Source organism: Scomber japonicus, chromosome 1 (assembly GCF_027409825.1).
Source record: "Scomber japonicus isolate fScoJap1 chromosome 1, fScoJap1.pri, whole genome shotgun sequence".
Taxonomy (NCBI): domain Eukaryota; kingdom Metazoa; phylum Chordata; class Actinopteri; order Scombriformes; family Scombridae; genus Scomber; species Scomber japonicus.
The window spans coordinates 10449641-10469234 of NC_070578.1; the positions used below are offsets into that span (position 1 = coordinate 10449641).

A 19594-nucleotide genomic window follows, 5' to 3' on the forward strand; every position below is an offset into this window, starting at 1 on the left:
TTTCATAAAACAATATTTAATAAAAGCCTTGGCGTCTAAGTTTCCCTCTCTCCCTTCCCTTCTTGTAGAGCCCTAAATATTGGTAGTTGTAACTACATATGCAAATAATGACCTTCCGATTAAAATGTAAACCACTAAATTCACTAAATCTATAACAACAGCTTTTACTGTTGCAGGTCTAATGGGTTGCCAAAAGAAGATCTAAATAGATAAAGATACAGTAGAAGCAGATCTTCTCACTATTGCTATTGCTTTGTGTCTCTCAATACTCAATACGCAAATATTCTCTTATTTTTAATTTTTTCACTTGATTAAAAAAAATGAAATGTTCATTGCCTGTTTCAGTTTTTCCCGTTAATCTTTATTTTTGCTAACAAATAATACAAAGAAACACTTGAAAATGTCCTCATATCTGCTTATAACTACATTATCATGTGTTATAAGCACTTTTTAAATGTTTGTATACTGGTAGTTGATGCTAAATAAGGGATATAAAGAAAAGTGTTACCACACAGGAATCATACAAAAAATGTCTTATTTGACTTTACTCCAAGCTGAGAGGGAGCACACTGGAGGTCGCGGTGGGGTGGATGGAGTCGTGGAGGCCCAGACAGGTGGCAGAAAGCCCAGCCTCAGAGCCTGCTGTGGGTGGGCGTTCACCCAGAGGTGCCAAACTCCCAGCCAGGCTCCCACAGCCTCACCTTGGTCAGGGTGGCAGGGTCGTGCTGCGAGTTCAACCCTAGTTCACTCTGCCCTCAGCTTGACACAGCACCCACCTTTGCATTAGTTTGTTTGGTGGTGATGTATTTCATATTGTTGACTGACAGTCATAGTGATACCCCTTAACCTGACTTTATAGGGTCTCTGTTGCTGGTACAGCTTCAGTGTTCTGCTCAAGGAATGTCAAAGGTATTCAAAGCCAAAGGACAGCTTTGGTTTGGGTTTTATTTATTTGTTTAAGTGAGTATTTTTTGAGTAAGCTGCATTGCTGCAAGGTAGTTCTCCATCAGAGATGATAAAACTCTGATACTGAGCCAGCCAGGAAGCTGATGATGAAAAATTTGGATTACCCAGTGTGACAAGCAGGCTTGATTTAAAGATGTGATTTAACATCAAACTGCACCATTTTTCATAAGAAAGATTTAATATTGAAAAAAATGGGTTTTTGCTGCTTTGATAAAAAAAAGTGTTGAGAAATGTTGTTGAGAAGAACTAGGGGCAGCAGAGAGAGAGATGGGGAAAGAGAAGGGTTAGCAGTGACAGTACTCGCAGTACTCCTGGTTCTCACAGCCGAGGTGTGAAGTGACGCCTCCGGACTCATCAGTTCTCATCAGTGTGAAACCATCACACCTCTGCTTTAAGTGGATAATGCAGGTCATCATCCTTCATTAAACCTTAATGTTTTTGCATTTACTGTGAATTTTCAGCATTCAGGTCTTAGACTTCTATTGTTTCCAGAATGATACATTAAAGGAGCTACAGTAGAAGATGTTTCACTTCTTAACTGGAGATGAAGAAAGTGGAGGATCAGAGACCACAGATCACGCCTGACTTGCTGTGACAATAAAATGATCATGTTGGTGAGAAGTTGTGGGAAATAAAGTGAGGAGATCAAGAGAAGGGTAGATGACACGACTGTCAGGTTCAAGGTTGGAGTGAGGTGAGAAAGAAGAGGCAAGAGAGGGGAGTTTCAACCGATGACAAAGACTGGGGTCCTGTCCTGTTTGAAAGTGTGTGAAGCCTCTATTTCTGCATAAATATGACCTAAAATGTGATCAGATGTTCATGAAAATCCTACAACTAGATAAAGGGACATCAGTTAAACAGATTAGACACATTTTCTTCAATTGTTTATTGACGAAAATTGTTCCAATGTTACATATTTGTGTTTGGCAAAAGTATGTGAACCTCTAGGATGATCAATTCATTTGAAGGGGAAATTGGATTATGCTGTTTCAGTCAATGTGATGACAATCATTAACACAAAATTAAAGTCATGCATCATGTGCGTCATGGCTTGAAAAACAACGTTTCTGCCTGTCTATGGTTTGCTCAAGACTACTAGATAAACCAGAAGGTAGTTTTTGGAATAATATTCTGTGGATGGATGAGACCAAAATCTAACTTATTGGCTTGACAGAGCAGCGCTTTGTTTGGCGATGAGCGAACACTTCATTCCAGCATAGGAACTTTATCCCATCTGTGAAACAATGTGGTGGTAATAACATGGTTTGGGCCTGCTTTGCTGCCTCTGGACCAGGATGGCTTGCAATCACTGATAAAGCTAAAGCTATGAGTTTGAATCCGTCAATGAGCTGAGGCTCAATCAACAGAAAGTGGGTCATGCAGTAACAAGTCACTCTACTGAAGAAAGTTAATGTTTTGGCAAAGTCCTTAATCCTATTTAAAGAGTTGTGATGTACTTCTAGCTTCTAGTGTGAACAATGTCAAAATAAAAGCACTAATTATTCAAAATAAAACCTTTTTCAGAGTCTTATATTATTATTATATATTAGAGTATCATTAGTAATGCATTAACACATAAATGCCATTTTAATGTTGGAGCTAATATTGACTTAATATAATGTTCAGTAGTTTAATCTGTATAGATGTCTCATATTTATAGGATTCATAAGATCATATGTTGAATGAATTTATGTACCTCCAGTAACAGCTATAGATGTCAGATAAATGTAATGGAGTAAAAGTACATTTGTGCAAATTATCAGTCTATAGAATTATAAATTAATTAATATTGCATTTTTGTGCAGACTGCGTATTTATGTGCTTAAGTAAAGTATTTATAGAAGTATTTGGTGCTAATAGATTCCAAATCTCTTTTAAGTTCACTTAAAATGTTCTACTATTGTAAACATTTTGGAGTTATTGTTAAGGTTGCTTGTTGATTTTGGGAGCACTGACTAACAGTTCAGGTACTTTGGGTTTGTGTGGGTATATGGGTTATATTTTTCAGTGTACAGCGCCATCACATGTTCCTGTTATGTTGTTCTGTTTGCTGACAAGTTATTTTGGTTTTAGTGTTAAAAAGTGAATGAGAGAGATCATCGGATCATTCAAAACAAATACAATCCCGCTGACATGTGCAAAATGCATCTGTGTTGCTGCAGGGATGAAAAAAAAACCTGAAAGCAAAAACTGTTTATTGTTTTGAGCAGGAGTCAAAATTCACACTTCAACTCATGTAGCTGAACTTTCCCAGACACAGAGGAGAGGGAGAGACAGGGGCAGAGGCAGAGGTAGAGACAGGGTCCCAGTCAGGGTGTTTGTGTGGGGCAGCGGCCTCTGCTTTAGACAGTGATGGTTTGTGAGAATCTGTGGAGGTGTCACTTCACACCTCTGTGGTCTGGCCTGGACTTATAAGCCAGTGCAAAAGAGCTGAGCAGCACACACAGCCTCCCAGTCTCTCTAGTGAGACCACTTAGCCCTGCATGCAACATGTATACCTCCTCTGTCTCTCTGCTCACCAACAGCCTGCAGTACCAGTGGTTCTCCGACTCGGACCTCTCCAGTATCTCCTCTCTAGAAACCCTCTCCCCTGTGCCCTCTATGGATTCCAGCCTGTCACCCACCTACCAGCAGCTGCCGCATTCCACTCCTAAGACAGCTAAGACAGGATATTCTCAAACCTTCAAGTCCTCACCTTGCTCCCTGTCTGGACGTGGCCGGAAGACAGGCCGAGCCACCAGGATCCGCAGCAAGCAGAGGGAGAGCGCCAGCGAGAAGGAGAAACTGAGGATGAGGGATCTGACCAAAGCTCTGCATCACCTCAGGTCCTACCTCCCGCCCTCGGTGGCCCCCGCCGGACAAACACTGACAAAGATTGAGACACTGCGCCTCACCATCCGCTACATCTCCTACCTGTCAGCCCAGCTGGGCCTCAGCGAGGAGGTGCTGTTTCAGAGAAGGGAACAAGGAGACACCTCGGCCAGCGACACCTCCTCTCCTGACATCCTCAGCTACTTCCAGCACAGCTCACTGGGAAGCCAGGAGGCGCAGCTGCAGTTCCAGAGCCTGAACCAGAGCCTGTATCCAATGCAGTGTCACAGCCAGCCAGCCACACTGCATTCAGGGAGCTGTAGTTTTGGAGTGGAGTTGGATCAGTACAGTAGACAGTATACTGAAGCTCCTCAGAGAAATATCAGCATGGACACTGTCTTGGAGTCGCCTCCAGCAACACTTCCCCCCTCCTGTCAGGTATGGGCTAACATTTATTACAGACACCCATGTGCACTCGTTTAAAACTAAACCACAATCATTACTTTTATGACTCATCTTGCATCTTTTTGAGCAAATCCTAATAAACCTTCCTCTTGTTCTTTTATATACAGATGTGTGACAAGGACTTCTGCATCCCGTTGGTTCCCAGAGAGTACTGGGGTGAAACACTCTGACACTTCTCATCCAACAACAGACACAAACTACTTCACTGCTCTAACTGCCTCACTGTGAATCAAGTAATTTATTGGAAATATATATGTGATTCTACGTTTTATTTAATTTGTCCCATGAAATGTTCATTGTAAATATTGATATGTCTAACAACTATTTTTATATTTCTTAATACCACTATTTATAATAAAATATTAAAATGTCACAGTGTTGTGTCTTCAGTCAAAGGTTATTTACCAGACTCATTCACCATGCAGACACATCATCATTATGTGGGTGGTTCAGATTTAGATGCCGGATAAAGTTGAGGACGATGAATAGTCCTAGATCCAATTCAATTCAATTCAATTCAAACAACTTTATTAGTCCCCAAGGGGCAATTCAGTTTAAGCAGTTCCAGCATAAAAAAAGATAAAAACAGACAAACAATAACTGCAAGACATCAGACAGCAGACAAGGACAGGAGTACGTTATGTCAGTGCATCAGTACATGGGGCTGGCACCAGTAGTGATGAAATAAATAAATAAATAAAAATAAATAAATAAATAAAAGAATAAAAGAGCCAGCATCCAAGGATGCATTGCACATCAAAAGGCAGGTTAACTCCCAGAATGAGAATGAGGCATAATAGAGTTGGTGCTCTGAGGAAAGAAATGTCCCACAGTGCCCTCTCCTGCTCATACAGGCACACTGTCACTACACAACCTCAACCGTGGCTCCTTTACTGGATTGATTGTCTCTGGTGATGGTTCCCAGTGTGATACATAAAAATACACAATAGTAATAAAATGGCAAGGCTCTCTATCTGTCTGGTTACTGTTTTATCATGATGTAGCAGATACTATCATAAAGTACACAAAGCAAGATGAAGTGCATGGGTCGTTGTGTTAAAAAGGATGGAATTTAAAGTTTCACCTAAAAGTGATTGTACTTTTTTAAATAATACTTTATAATACAAGGTAAGCCTATAGAGGAGAATTATGATTAGAATGAATCCTACTTTACAGTTATCACAATTTTCAAGCACATAAACTGACACAAGTGAAATACAATTTACAACTGCATGTCACAAAACCACAAATCCATTTCCCCACTTTTAGTTTCCCCTTAAGTAGCTTGAAGTTGTAAAAATCACTTTATGTCACTCAGTTTGACAATATGAAACAGCTTGTTATAGAATACATCTTTATTAAAGCTGCTATAGAGTATGTGATGTATACAGTGAGTGAAAAGCCTGCACCATTCAAACACAGGGAGATATTCTAGAGGGCAACCTGGTTGAAACCTGCTGACCTGAGGGTGCATGTCTTTATACCCACCTGTCTCTCTCCACGTGTTTTCTGTCAGCATCTCCACTGTAAACCATCTAATAAAGAGAAAATGCAAAAAAGAAAAAAACATTTTAACATCCTAAATATCTGCATCATTTTGTTCACTTCCTCCCTAGATTAAGCCAAACATACTTTGTATATTTAAAACCTTTGCATCTCCATTAAAAGTGAAAATATTTCCGTGGGTGTGATCATGTCAGCCTGTACAGTCTTAAGGTGGTGATGATATCATAAGAATAAGAGACCTCAGAAGAAAATTAAATTTGTTGCAACAAAGAAAAACTGTGTGACAACTGGTTTGAAATGTGTTTGGTTGTAAAATACAATCATACACATATAGCACATATATATGATAAATGATATAATACATAATCACAAGCCTTCCCAAATACATTATTTTTCATTGTTTTCTCTCCTGCAATTAAACATGATAGGTGATTTAGTCCCGCAGCAGATCAACCCCTGCCACAGCTTATCCAGTTTATTTAGTGTATCTTTGTTAATGGGCCTCTGCAAACACAGAGAGGTCCTTGGCACCGCTAAGTCTAGACTAAGATATGTCCTCCCCGCTCTTTCCCCCTTCTCTCACCTACAGCCCTAATTACCTACTACAGAGGGCTTTAATATTCATAGAGAAGTGTGGCTCTACATATCAGGCAGGAGAATTAGGCCCAAGTGTTTAGTTTGCCACATAGGTGCAGTTCATTTGATATGCATGCAGCAAACCTAACACAAAGCCTAATATACTCACTTAAGTCTTTCATCATAGCAAAGCTAATACACTCTTTGAGCTAAAGGGGTTTGGGATGAAAGGGTTAGCACTGCTGTGCTGATTATTCTCTCATTACATGTGAGTAAACACCGTCAGAGCTAATGTGGATTAAGAGAAGACAGATCCTCTCTATCAGCCCAGGAGGGAAAAAAGGGAGTTGGCAGCAGGAGATATTGTGTTTGTACCAGCAATAAGAAACAGCAATAGAAATAGAACAAGCTCTTTCCCAAAATATAAAATGCAATAGATGTTCAAATTAAGTTTTAATAAGTGCAATCAGTCATTTTATATGTCACTCATATGAATGTAGGTACTTATTTAATAGCCATAAATGTAATAAAAACACACATAAAACTGACCCATGATTCATCTAAAGTCATAAGTCACATAATTATGTATGGAAGAGGAGAGGGAGGGGGTTCAAAGGTCAATTTGGGGACCAGTCTTCAAATCAGCAGTCAAGCGTGGTGTCACCTCACACACATTCCAACATGAGAATAAACAAAAATTGCAACCACTGCTTCAGCAAAACATCTCTTGAACTGACATTCAGATTACACACAGGAGAAAATTGCCTTTCAAATATATAAATAAAAGTCGTCAGAAGAGTTCCTATATTTTCTTCATTCAGATGTCTGTTTTTCTTGCATAAGAGTGGCGGTGAAGAGCTGTGCGAGACCAGTTCACACGTCTACTCATAACAAGGTTTCACCTCTGTTGCAGAGCAGGAGACAAATGTGACACGGTGGTTTGTGGGAACGCTGCTCAGGACTCAGATCCACAGTCTCCACCTGACACTCACATCCACATAAATATCAGAGAGAAACCAGTGAAAATGAAACACACCATTGAGTGTCACTCACATTACTCAAATATGCTCAGACATATTTGATCAGTTCTTGATGCAGCTGCTTTTGTGAGCTTCAGTTCATGAATCAGAGCAGAGGTCAGAGACAGTATAACCATGTCTGTGACAATAATGAATGAAAATGAATAAACACTGACAGAATAATTTTAACATTTTTGATGAGAGTTCGACAATTCAAGTTCAATACTGCAAATGTGTCTGTTATTCCCTTTGTATCATGCAATAATATTCAACTGAATACTGACAACATGATACACAATAAGACATTATTCTGACTCTCAACTCACTCAAATTTGCTTATCAACCTCCCTCAGTCACCAATACATAGCACATATTTTCAGTATCATAATTATTATTTAATCCTCCTCAATAGTACCTCAGTGCTATTATCTCATCTTAGTGCTGTGGGTTGTTTGAAACGTTACCAATCTAGGAACTGGAAATAATGAATCCATGGACCCCACAGGAAGTCTGACAGGATGACATTATTTCAAATATAAAATATAAGATTTGGTAGGCAGTAGTTATAGTTATTGCTGCTGTGCATTCTTTCTGTGAGGATCAGAGTTCCCAGGCTCTTGAGGCCTACTGCTGTCCAAACAGGACAAGGTGTAAACTCCTCACACCTCACAGCTGCCCCGGCACACTTTTCCAGCCCAACTGAACAGGGAATCAAATACCAAGACAAAAAAAGCATCACCAAAGATGTATCGAACTGCCAAATTATCTTCAGTTTCTCTTATATGTGAATGTTGATTGAACACAGCATTGACTACTTTGTTATTTATTCATCCATCCATCCCCCCACCTGTGCAGCAAATGATAATCAGAAGAACTGTGACATTGTGTGTGAGCACCTTTGTGTTTTACAGTTGATTGTGTAGATTTTTGGGGTAGTTTTAGTTGCTTCTATGATAAATTGGAATATCATTAAATTACTCAGGTTCAGAGACAGACTTGTGACCCAGGTACTAGCCCTGTCATGACAGGGTCATGTTCCCAGGCGGCAGAAAAGTAGTGTGAATCTGTCCAATTTATGATACCAGTGCGAGCTGCCAAGTCACACCCTGTCCTGGAGCTGGCCTGTTTCCCATGGGACCCCCTGGCCTAGGTGTCAGCCTTGCTCCCAGAGCTTCTCAGGACCAGAGGTGGCTGTCGGAGGTGCAACCTCACACCTCCCACCACATATATGGAGCAGCCTCCCTGTTCCTCCTCACTATCCTCTGCCTGCCTCATCAGTAATACACTGACAGCTCACTGCTCAGGAAAGAACCTACAACCAACGATGACTACAACTACTACACCAGCAGCTATGGATGTGTCCTACTGCCCTCCTCTCCAGCTCCAGGAGAACTCTTTCCTCTTTGACTGCGAATCTCTGCTGGACAAATCTTACCATCCTCTGGCCTTTGATCCAACCTCAGACCCTGGCTATTTCAGCGCTGGCAGCAGCCTGTCTCCCACCTCCTCTGTGGACTCCTTCTGCTTTTCCCCCACCACACTCCAGTCAAACGAAAGAGATGCCTTGGACTGTTTCATCTTTGGCAGCCCTGCAGCACCTCATCATATCCACGAGACACAGACTCTGCCCTGCTCTACATCCTCCACAACCACCTCAACAACAAAGAAATCCAGGTCCAGGTATCCGGGTAAGAAGCGCCAGACAGCCAGCGAGAGGGAGAAGCTGAGGATGAGGGATCTGACCAAGGCTATGCATCACCTCAGGGGATACCTCCCACCATCAGTGGCACCAGCAGGACAGACCCTGACCAAGATTGACACGCTGCGACTCACCATCCGCTACATCTCCTACCTGTCGGAACAGTTGGGTCTCAGCGAGGAGGTGCTGGAGCAAAGAAGATCCTCAGGCTTTGTTGAGCAGCCTCAAACCCTGAACCAGTTCCTGGGTCAGCCAACCACCAGCTACAGTTCACAAGAATCAGGCAGTAACATCATGAACACAATCCCGCTGTCTTCTCAGCAGAACTCATATCAGGTATGTTCACATCAGTCACAGAAATCAGTGAATCTAAATAACTTTTAAATCTATCATTACCCATGTATTTACAAACATTTTCCAGAAAGTCATAGTTGAATGAGTTCCTAATCAATATCTTATTTCTGTTGCCAGGTTCCTAGTGGAGTTTGCTTCAACAACCAACAGTACTGGATGCCACAGCAACAACTCCCAAATGTCACATATCCAGGACAATGCTGAGAGACATGACCACTCATCCATCTATTTTCATTGCAGCAATGACCTCTTACAAAATATATACGGACACAACTTCATGTTTTTGTTATTTTGAACAAAATGCATTTCTGTCCTTTTGGGTGTTTTTGTACATAGAACTGTATATTTATTGAACTTTCACGATGTGAACAGAATAAACAGTATTTATAATAATCACCCTCGACTTTTGGTGCGTTCTTCTGAATATGGTGCTGTTGGCTCAGATTTTATTAACTAAACAAATTAAGTCATATACACAGACTTGGTCATCAGCTCCACTTCCTAACACAAACACTGCAGCTGTCATCAGGACAATGAGGTGCTAAACAGGGAGCACATGCACTCTAAAGACTTAAAGGAAAGACCCCTACTGAGAGGAGTGGCAGCTGAACCAGGGCTGGTTAATTGGCACCTTTTCTATCCTGTGTAAACATGATCGGTGGTTGAGACCCTAAAATAATCCTCAAGATAAATAACTGGCCCCAGATGAAGCTCAGAAACTTGGCCAATGATGTTGTTTGTACTTTGAGAGAGCGGATTAATGAGTTTTTATAACACTTATGATTGGTGTTCGATGAGCAATGATCCAGAGCTTAATATGGTGTCTTGGCTCACTTTGTGAATTAGTGGTTTACGCTGCTGCTATGTCAACATCGTAATCTGTGATGATGTCCTGATGTCTGGAGCTTCTCAACTCACAATTACTGAAACTTTGTGTGAATGTTTTCTCAATAAGTTCGTTTGCACTTTATCTTTTACTGCTAGCAGTCCTGGAGCACAGACTGTACTCATAACCTTTATACAACCACAGGATTTGTCTCACAGGAGGAGCTCATTCAAAGTTCTTTTTAAATGTGGAAGCACAAAATGTCATGATTTAAAATGGCTTTTATTTCATACAATGTCATCTACAGAAAATGCAAAAAATGGGATGTGCACAGAATATCAAAAATTATATAATAAATTCAGTGATATCTGAAATATTGCACAGTACATACAGTATTAAAAACACACAAAACCAGATTTTAGTAGCAAATAATCTTTATCCATAAAAAGTCTTAATCAAAATTTTAACAAACATTCAATGTTTAATATTAAATTTGGTTTCAGCTGGAGTAAAAATCTGTAAAACAATCTACACTTAAAACAGTGCCCTGGAGAGAGTTAAAATGAAGAAGAAGAGGCTTCATTATTGAACCAGTCAAGCACATTTTTCTTGTTCATGTCCACCCAGTTCATGTTGGCCTTAGTTCTCTCCAGCGACTGCTCAAGTGCTGCGGTGGCCGAACCAAACTGTCCTCCGTGGTCTTCTTTGAACTGCACCAGCTGGAGAGAAATGGGGTAAAAATTATTGGGATTTTGTTTTGGGACGTACAATAATGAGTCTTATAGAAAACAATAACAAATATGTATCAAACGCTACCTGATTGTACTCAAACTCAGTGGAGAATCGTCTGGTCACTCCACTGATTAGTCTTCCAAAGGAAAGACCACCACCGTAGCTGAAGAAAAGAACAAGACAAAATAGATCATGCTGTGAACGACTACAGATTGTGTTATGTGACACTTAATTCCTTTAACAACTAAGTTATACAGCCCCACTGGATGGCAAACACGTGTGTACATCAGGGAGAACTCACTCATTGAAAATGTGGTCCCACTTGCTTCTGATAAAGTCCCATGCCAGCGGTTGACCAATGGGGTTACCAGCAATGTAGACAATGGTGGAGCCGGCATCCTGCTTACGGATCATTTCTGGGTTCAGGGAATATTCTAGGTACCTGAAACACATTCACAGTGCAGTGGAGTCAATGACCAAACAGTATGCGACTTACAACAAGTGTGAAGTGAAAACCTGAAGTGAACATATCTGAGAGCAGACTTTTCAGTGAAACAGGAGACATCTTGTGTCCAGCAGTTTAACTTTTGACATAAAAAATGTTTGTTTAATCATAGAGTCTGGATTTTTCAATGAGGGTTAGGGATAGGGTTAGAGTTGTGACAATGTGCTTAACTCTTTTTGTATAAAAACATATTAGACACAAATTATGACTCAAATAAGAGTATTTTATACATCTATAAATATGTCTGGAGGGAATATTAAAACTTTGAATTACCACAAGAAGAGTAAGTTCAGCAACTTAAGGTCATTCAGTGAGTATGTTGTGGATGATAACTGACCTGTTCAGCAGCCAAGGCTCTTTGGTGCAGGACAGAGCGTACATGAGTTTATCGGCTTCTGAAGCAATGGTAGCACTCTTGTACATGGACCAAGCAAAGTTCCACTCGTCCACTCCTCCATCTGCAATTGCACTGCAGTACACTGTGGACCTCAAATTGGGACTGATGCTGGGAGGAATCATAAAGATGGCAAAGAGTTCAGATTATCATGTAAGAAAATGTGACACAATTGCCAAATAAGGAGGACAGTGGAAGGATATAAGCAACTAACAGTGTATGAAAAAGGAAGGTAAGGAAGGAAAAGAATGCGAACTTACTTTTTAGAGGAGTTGTTCATCCATTCTTTGAACCATCCAGTAGTCAACTCTTTACAGCCTTCCACTCCAGTGCTGCAGGCCATGGAGATTGCATTTACCTGGTTGTATCTGGACAGGGATACATGAGATGATGACAGGAGGCCAGAGCAACACTCACACTGATCAAGCAGTCCATTAAAAGTGAGCAAGTAAACAGAAGGTAGAAAATGTTTCTATTAAGATAAAAGCAAATTGGAGTGACGATAAGGACACAGTGTGGTCATATGAGGTACAGCTTGGGAACATTTTTATAAGCAACGATGAGGAGAGACTGTGCGAATTACCTAGTTTTCTCAGAGGGGATCATTAGAGTTTTGTCTTACCTACATTGTTTGGGTCTGCATGTGGGATAACAGGAATACTATTTGCTGGCTCATTTTATGACAGACAGGGTTTAAAACAGACAACAACATGTTAGCATCCTTACTGGTCAGTGTGACTGTCTGGGATCTTGGTCCAGTTGTCAGTGATCGCTTTGAAGTAGTTAAACAGAGGCTGGACCTGTTTCTTTATGTATGCCTGAAGGATGAAAATACACATTCTGTTAATTAGTACTTCTGTTTGAAAAGATAAAACGGTCATCGAGGAAGAAATTAACTGGTCAGTTATATTTAATCTTCATTATTTGAAATACAATGAGAAAAGCCACTGCAAATAAATGCAATATAAGCCAATTTATTGGAGTCCAATTTATGCAACTTCATACTTCCACTTTACCACATTTCAATGATAAGCAATAATATAAAACATTATGTATAATAGCATTTATAACACTTTGTTTGGGGCCATTTTGCACAATTAGCACTCTGATATTTCACTGATAATACTTATGTACTTTTACATGTAATTTGACATAGTGTTATTGATACTTTTATTTAAAGCACTAGTTCAGCATTTTGGCAAACACCCTTATTTGCTTTTTTGCCAAGAGTGCGAAGATTGAAACCACACATGACTGTTCAATAAAAATGAAACTGCAGCAACAAGTTAGCTTAGCTTAGCACAAACAAGAGGATAACAGTTAACCTGGCTCTGTCTACACTTTGGTACACAATGGTTTCTATGTGGATTAAACAAACAATATATTTACTATATATGTAACATATGAATTAGTTTTCTTATTACCCAAAACGTACAACTATTCCTTTCCTTATTCAGTTTTCCTGAATTGCTCCTCCATAAACACTTTATCTCAGCTAATATTTTATGGAGTCCACATTCGATTTAATTAATTGATCAATTGTGACAAATGTTGACCATTGTTCACATACCTGCATGGGTCCATACACTTCACTGCGGTCGAACATGAGGTAGAAGTAGTCCAAGTTGCGACTGGCTGTCTGCCAAGGCATGTACTCAATTTCCTTATTGAGGAACTTGGTAGTCCTCAGAGCCAGAGTTGTGTCCACCCTCTTTGCCCTGTAAATAGTACACACATTTTATTTTGCTGCCTCATTAAAATTTTGACAACAATGTTTTATTTTATTTTTTTAATTAAAAACTCACCTTGCAAGGTTAAAAGCATCATCAATTAATTGAGCTCGGTTGATAACTGGAATATCCTGAAAAGTGAACAAGGAATTCAGTTAAGAGATTGAGTTACAAGGCTTGAATGGTAATTTAGAAACACTGCAGAGGTACTGCAGCACCATTTACATCTGCAGGTGTTGTACCTGATGGCTGGAGCTCAGCTTGGCAAGGAGACGCTCCCAGTTATCTGAGTCATAGTTGACTCTATAGAATCCCCTCATATTTATGTTGCCCACCAACCAGTCAGTAGGAGAGCCAAGAGCCATTTCATTGTTTGTAGCTGTTTGAATTAAGAGTGAAAAAAGAATATATCTTTTCACATTACATTCATTGTTATACTTCTCTTAACATGTGTATGAAATAAATCTTACCTTCTTTGTTAACAAGCCAGTACTGCTTTTCAGGTGCACCAGTCTTAATCCATGTGATGGGGACAATCCACTCATAACTAGAGACATTCATCCAGCCACACGTGTACATAAATGCAAAGTATACAGAGAGCTTGGTGAGTTCAGTATAACAGGGCTCAATATAACCACATAAATTTAGCAGGTTTGCATAAAAAAATTTAAATGTTTTTCCTACTTGAACGGTGAAGGTGTGTTCACTGTAGAATCTGGGTCCAATAGGAAGTGCTCTTGTGTGATTTTTCCAGTCTTGGTGTCGATATTGACCACTGGGAACCCCATCTGGAGGATCCACCGGTTCATGATCTCCTCCAAAGAGTTGGGCAGCAATATACCATTTTTATCCACTGCCTGATAAGAGATCATTGAAATATTAATAATAGTATGAGTCTTTAAGAAATTCTTCATCTTCTTCCCTCAGAAAACATCAGAGGGAAGTGCAATTAGGGATGACAATGTAGGTCTAATGGTTGGTTCAGACTGAAATATCTGAACTATCCGGGTGAATGCTGTGAAATTTTATACAGACATTCTCAGCCATGGCGCTATACTAATTTAGCAATTTATCAAGGTTTCCTTTTCTTTTTATGTAGAAAAACATCTGTTTTTGCAGTAACTTCACACAAAATATGTTTGGTTGCATTTCCTTTTAAAATAGAAGTCACAGTGATGGCCCTATCTTACCATTTGGAGGTGCCTCCAGAGGTCCGTGTAGACTGTGTTTTTATACTTGAATTCCTCTAAGTATGTCTGCAGAAAGATAATAAAAATATTGGTTATACTAGTTGACAAGAGACTTTTTCAAAACAGTTTTGCAAACCTACAGATTATCTTCAGTTTAATCAGCTATACTCACATGGAGTCCTTCAGAGAAGACCTTCTCAGTGATAAACTCTGAGAGCATCCTTAGCACAGCGGCTCCCTTTAATGAAATACAAAAGGATATTAGCAGTGTAGAGGGTGACATATCAGATGTGACAGAACTACAGCAATCTGTTAATGAGGATCAGTGATTAGTAATTTAGTTCTATAGCTTCCAATGAGAGTGTCATATATGTCATATATCACACCTTGCTGTATGTGATGGAGTCAAAGAGTTCACTGATCTGCGCTGGTCTCAGGATGTCCTCTTCTTTGGATGAGAGGGGATGAGAGGAGGCCAAGGCATCTACACCCATCACACCAAGGATCTCATTAAGAACTATCAAATCTTTCTGAAACAAAACAAAAACAATACAGGAAAATGTTTGTATTTAGAATTTGACCATGACAGATTGGAGCAATGAGAGATCCACAGTATTGTATAAATTTGAATCTCCTTCATATATTTCTATAAAACTCACCATATTCCAAGTTGGTTCAGCATAATGGGCTCCAAGATATGAAACGTAGGTGGCAAATCCCTCGTTGAGCCACAAGTCATTCCACCACCTTGTGGTCACCAAGTTCCCAAACCACTGAGAACAGAGCAACCTGTTAGTGAACTCATCCCCATGTGCTTTGCAATGCACTGCAAAAGTGTCCATTGTAAATCAATGACAATGTTTAGTTAATCACCAGGATTTGTTTAAAATAAAGTGAAGCAGATATTTATTTATTTCATTTATAATCCACTCTATAATGTATAAACAGGTTATGCTATGCGATAGGCTACATCATTTTAATCACTTCACAATCTAACAAGTAAAATTATCTCACTTCATTAGCAGCTTTTAAAAGACATTTCAAAGCTAAACACAATAATTATCAAAGGTTTGATAATTTTTGGCAGTACACCAATCAATGTGATTATACCATATGAGCGAGCTCATGGGAGATGACTGTAGCCACCCACTCCTTGTCTCCATTGGACGACACGGCAGGATTATATAATAGGGCGGTCTCTCTGTAGGTGATGAGACCCCAGTTCTCCATGGCTCCAGCACTGAAGTCAGGTAGAGCAATCTGGTCTAAAAACATTTAGAGAGGTTATAACATACCATTTTTAGACTGCTGAATGTACACATTCATAAGTATAAAGCAGTTATGGAGTATATATTTATACATAAATGAATATTAGTTAGTATAACTAATACAATAGTGAAATCTTATTCACTAGCCCTGTGTTGGTCTGTCTGGGTCCTACCTGACTTGGTCAGGGGGTAAGGAGAGTTGTAGTAGTTCTCAAAGAACTCCAGTATTGGTCCAGTCTTATTCAGGGCATAGTCTCCCTGGCCCTCCTCTATGGCCTTCCTGCGAGCCCAGATCCTGATCTAGACATAAACAGCACTTTACTAATGGCACAGAAAAATGCTGGTAGAAGAGACATGTGCTGAGCTTTGAGACCAGCAGAGGGCAGCATAGAAGCACTCCAATCAACAGGCCTGGCGAGAAGCAGTCAACACAGTCTGGCTGTTTGATTCGCGTATAATATTACAATATGTTTTGTAATAGCAGTGGTAGTGGAAAGTGGTAGTAACAGTATAAAACAATGAAAGCAATAGTAGTAGACGTATCTCAGTATGGTGATTTTATTGTGTCATGTGTTATGCCAAACAGCAGGCTCAGATATCAGAGTCTACAATTACTGTTCCCTTGCTACAACAAGTCTCCAACAAACAAAACTGACTATAACATGCACTGTGAAGTAACTGTAGAAGTACTCAAAGAATTATGAATGTAAATGATACTGATATGTCACATCCATTTTTACTTGTAGGGTGTTATTAATCAGATATCCCCATTGTGATGACACATTTGAAAAAGTGGTGCATGCTGCATGTTGACTTTAGGTTGTGATAAGTACTTACCAAAACTTCTGCGCCCGGTTTTGTCCCAATGTATGTAAAGTCACATACAACAAAAGCCAGCAAATAGGTGGACATGATCTCAGTGGCCGCAAAGCTTGTCTGGATTAATTTCTCGCCACCGATAGTGACGTTAACAGGGTCTGTGTGGGGGGAAAGACAGCAGCAAATTGATTTTAAATGAATTAATTAGTTAATTGTGTACCAATAACCTAACACAGAATAAAACACAGCAACAGCAACATTAGGTGTTTTATTGATATATATATATATATATATATATATATATATATTATTATATAAAAACTAAATATTGAAATAGACATGAAGCAAATATTTGTTTGCTAACAAATATTGTTTTTGGACACTTCATATGTGACACATTGCACTGAACACTGAAAGAAGAACTTGCCGTAGTTCATGCCATTGGACAGAGCCACAGTATCCTGGGGGTGAATGAGAACCATGTGGAAGACAGCTTTCATAGCAGGCTCATCAAAGCAGGGGAAGGCTTTCCTGGCATCGGTTGGCTGCATTTGAGTGGTGGCCACAACTCTGACAACAACAGACACCAATGAGATCCAAATAAGGATGAGAAATGCTAAGGGAACCCTCCAGCCTTACTCTCATACATAGATACATTTTTCAGAAGTGGCTGTGTAGTATTTGGTGTATATATTTTCTCTAATCCTGATTTACTGACATCTACCTCATTGTTGGCATCTACAAATTAAAGAGTGAATTTCAGCAGCCAGTGGCAAAGGGTTGTGAACTTGTTTCCAGCTGTCTTTTTACTTGTAGATTTTAGAGAAAAAACAGTCAAACAATTGCTCAGAATGTAAAATATCTGAGTTACATTTACATATTTCTACTTTGTAAAGTCAACTTTAGAAAGAAGTTCTTTGATATTAACAAACCAAATCCAATATATGCTGTCAACCTGGAGTGTAACTGCAGGAACAGTGGTGTTGTCAAGGGGGGGACATTAAGTGATCCTGGGGCCCCAAAGCTGAAGAGCAGCTCTGGAACCGAATTATTGATAAGCCCCAGGAAGATTGCTGAAATGATTACAAATTCACAATGCAACACTGAAGCATTTATGTTTACCAGTGTGTTTCTTGATATAACCACTAGATATCACCAGAGCAAAACATTTCAAAATCCTACTGCTTTAAATGTTTGGTTTAAAATATGTTTGTTTTTTTGTTTGTTTTTTCCATTTTATTTTCCATTTTACACTATTTTATGAATTTGTGAAGCCATGTTTTGAATCCTGGATTGAATTTAATCTAAAGTCAACAAATTAGTGTATTTCAAACACATAAACATGTTTAGCCATGAATGTATCAAAGGGGAATAGACCACTTACATTGTATTTTAGAGGGATAAAACATGACATTTTATCCTCTAAGCTGGTAAAAAAGTAAAACAATCCCTTTAAATTGTATATATATATATATACACACACACACACAGAGATAGATAGATAGATAGATAGATAGATAGATAGATAGATAGATAGATAGATAGATAGATAGACAGATAGATAGATAGATAGATATAGATAGATAGATAGATAGATAGATAGATAGATAGATAGATAGATAGATAGATAGATAGATAGATAGATAGATAGATAGATAGATGTGTGACATCTTGGGGAAATGCTGCTTATTTGCTTTCTTTCCAAGTTAGATGAGAAGATTAAACCACTTTCACGTCTCTTAGATAAATATGAAGCCACAGTCTGCAGCTGGCTAGTTTAGCTGAAAATGGGAGAATTGTCATTTATATGCTTTGTTTTCTTAAGTTAAACATATGAGATAATACTTTAATTTGTGAGATTTAGAGGTGCTAGCAGGAGGATTTTGTTACCTTTGTATCTTCTATCAGCCTTTTTATTTAACTCTGCAAGAAAGCGAATATAAGCAGATTTCCCAGAATGACAAATTATTACTTAATATATATATATACATATATATATTGCTTTAAAGGCCTGTTTTAAATACCTGGTTTGCAATGCCAGTTAAGTTGTTAATGTATTTAAACTATACACAACTGCATATTAGTATTCACACCTTTTTTACATTGTCACTATGACTCTTGATATAACCTCTTACTTTTTCACTCCATCTTCCATATATTCACTCCTGTAGAATCCACCCAGGTCATCGGCTAGCTCTCCAACGAAATCGGTGAAGAGCTCGTACATGCTGCCAGCCTGAAGCTTGCTGTTGAGCTGGACCACCAGATACTGGGTGGGAACCACTAGCCAGGTGCTTTTCAGGCTGGGTGCAGTGGCTCCATTCAGGCCAGTCAGCTTGGCATGGTATCCATCAAATTTTGTGAGATTGAGCTTGTTGGAATGGATGATGATGAGGTCGGTCTCCTTGACACATCTGAAGATCACTGAGGAATGTCCAGTGAAGATGTACAGTTGGGCTGCGTTGGGCGTCAGCCGTGGCCTCAGGGTCACATTGTAGGAGACAGGAGCAAGTGAGTCTGGAAGTCTATAGAAGTCCCAGGGCTCCTTTGGAGTGGAGGGCGTAGTAGAGGCAGTGGTGCCTGGGATGGCTGTGGATGGAGGTGTCAGTACCTCATTCTTTGACTTTTCCTGAGAGTAAACCACAGACAGGGCTATGATGGTGGCTGCAGCACCGATGGCTGCAACCATACAGGTTATTAGCACTGCTTTGCTGATGTACAATCCTGTCCCCAT

General features: G+C 39.5%; 2 protein-coding genes across 2 annotated transcripts; one reads left to right on the top strand and one right to left on the bottom strand.

Annotated features, from left to right (window-relative positions):
• Positions 1 to 8694: 8694 nt before the first annotated feature.
• Positions 8695 to 9600, top strand: LOC128384452 (mesoderm posterior protein 1-like). The gene is made up of 2 exons (XM_053343938.1): positions 8695 to 9378; positions 9514 to 9600. The coding sequence occupies exons 1-2, from the start codon at positions 8695 to 8697 to the stop codon at positions 9598 to 9600; spliced, it is 771 nt and encodes a 256-aa protein (XP_053199913.1).
• Positions 9601 to 10779: 1179 nt separating this feature from the next.
• Positions 10780 to 19594, bottom strand: LOC128353386 (aminopeptidase Ey-like). The gene is made up of 20 exons (XM_053314246.1): positions 18996 to 19594; positions 17288 to 17430; positions 16879 to 17018; positions 16215 to 16341; positions 15884 to 16038; positions 15433 to 15546; positions 15160 to 15303; positions 14946 to 15011; positions 14774 to 14839; positions 14268 to 14440; positions 14054 to 14130; positions 13826 to 13962; positions 13659 to 13714; positions 13424 to 13571; positions 12580 to 12671; positions 12114 to 12221; positions 11797 to 11964; positions 11256 to 11396; positions 11039 to 11117; positions 10780 to 10941 (listed from the first exon to the last, which is right to left on the bottom strand). Exons 1-20 carry the CDS (start codon positions 19592 to 19594, stop codon positions 10780 to 10782), a joined length of 2895 nt encoding a protein of 964 aa, XP_053170221.1.